The sequence below is a fragment of the Propithecus coquereli genome, unplaced genomic scaffold (genome assembly GCF_000956105.1).
Source record: "Propithecus coquereli isolate 6110/MARCELLA unplaced genomic scaffold, Pcoq_1.0 Scaffold280, whole genome shotgun sequence".
NCBI classification, from domain to species: Eukaryota; Metazoa; Chordata; class Mammalia; order Primates; family Indriidae; genus Propithecus; species Propithecus coquereli.
The window spans coordinates 181,442-182,221 of NW_012148397.1; the positions used below are offsets into that span (position 1 = coordinate 181,442).

Sequence of the window (780 nt, forward strand, 5' to 3'; positions counted from 1 at the left end):
GGCCGAGGCGGACGCGCTGCCCGCGGCGCCGGGCGCGCCGGCCGTCGGGTGGTGGTGGTGGCCGGCGGCGTGGTGGTGGTGGTGGTGGTAGTGCGGGCCCGCGCCGCTCTGCGCGGCGGCCGCGGCGATCACGGCGGACACCACGGCGGCGGCGGGGCCCATCTCCTCGCCGCCGCCGCTCAGGGAGGCGCCCGCGCCGGCCCCGGCCCCGGCCGCCGCGGCCAGCTGCTGCGCCCCGCGCGCGTAGCCATCGAAGCCGCCCTGGAGCTGGTGGCTGTTGCTGATGAGCGCCTCGACCGCGTCCTCGGGGCTGAAGCCCAGCGCCTCGGGGTTCAGCTGCTGCGGGTAGCCGGTCATCCAGTAGTAGTCTTCCAGGTGCGCCTTCTGCTCGCTGCCCGAGCCCGGGCTGGGCGCCGAGAAGCTGGGGGAAGGGGGCACCGAGCTGCACGGCGTGCTCATGGGGGTGGAGGACAGCGAGCCCCCGGCGATGAGACGGCCGCACTGGCTGATGATGCGGTCGGTCTCCACCGGTTCCTTTTTCACTTCAAACTTCATCAGATCGAAGTCATTAACATATTCCATGGCCAGGGGACTGGTGGGCAGGTCGGAGTTGCTCATTGCCAGTTCTGATGCCATTCTCCTGCCGCCGCCGCCGCCGCCGCTCCGCCAGATGGGCTGCAGGAGAGGGGCCAGCGGGCTGTGCTGGGTGGCCAGCGGGTGAGCCAGCTTGCCGGGCTGGGGCGCTTCTAGCTCGCGCGGCGGTGGCTGGCCCGAAACCTC

The 780-nt window shown here is 72.8% G+C and overlaps 1 protein-coding gene across 1 annotated transcript in view; it reads right to left on the minus strand.

Moving 5' to 3' along the window:
• The window catches only part of MAF (v-maf avian musculoaponeurotic fibrosarcoma oncogene homolog), an 18,012-nt gene extending 17,238 nt beyond the window's left edge, over positions 1–774 (minus strand). The window contains exon 1 of the mRNA XM_012648174.1: positions 4–774. Coding sequence (XP_012503628.1) covers positions 4–636 — 633 coding nt within the window. The 5' untranslated portion in view covers positions 637–774. The remainder of the gene's footprint in view (positions 1–3) is intronic.
• Between the last annotated feature and the right edge of the window lie 6 nt (positions 775–780).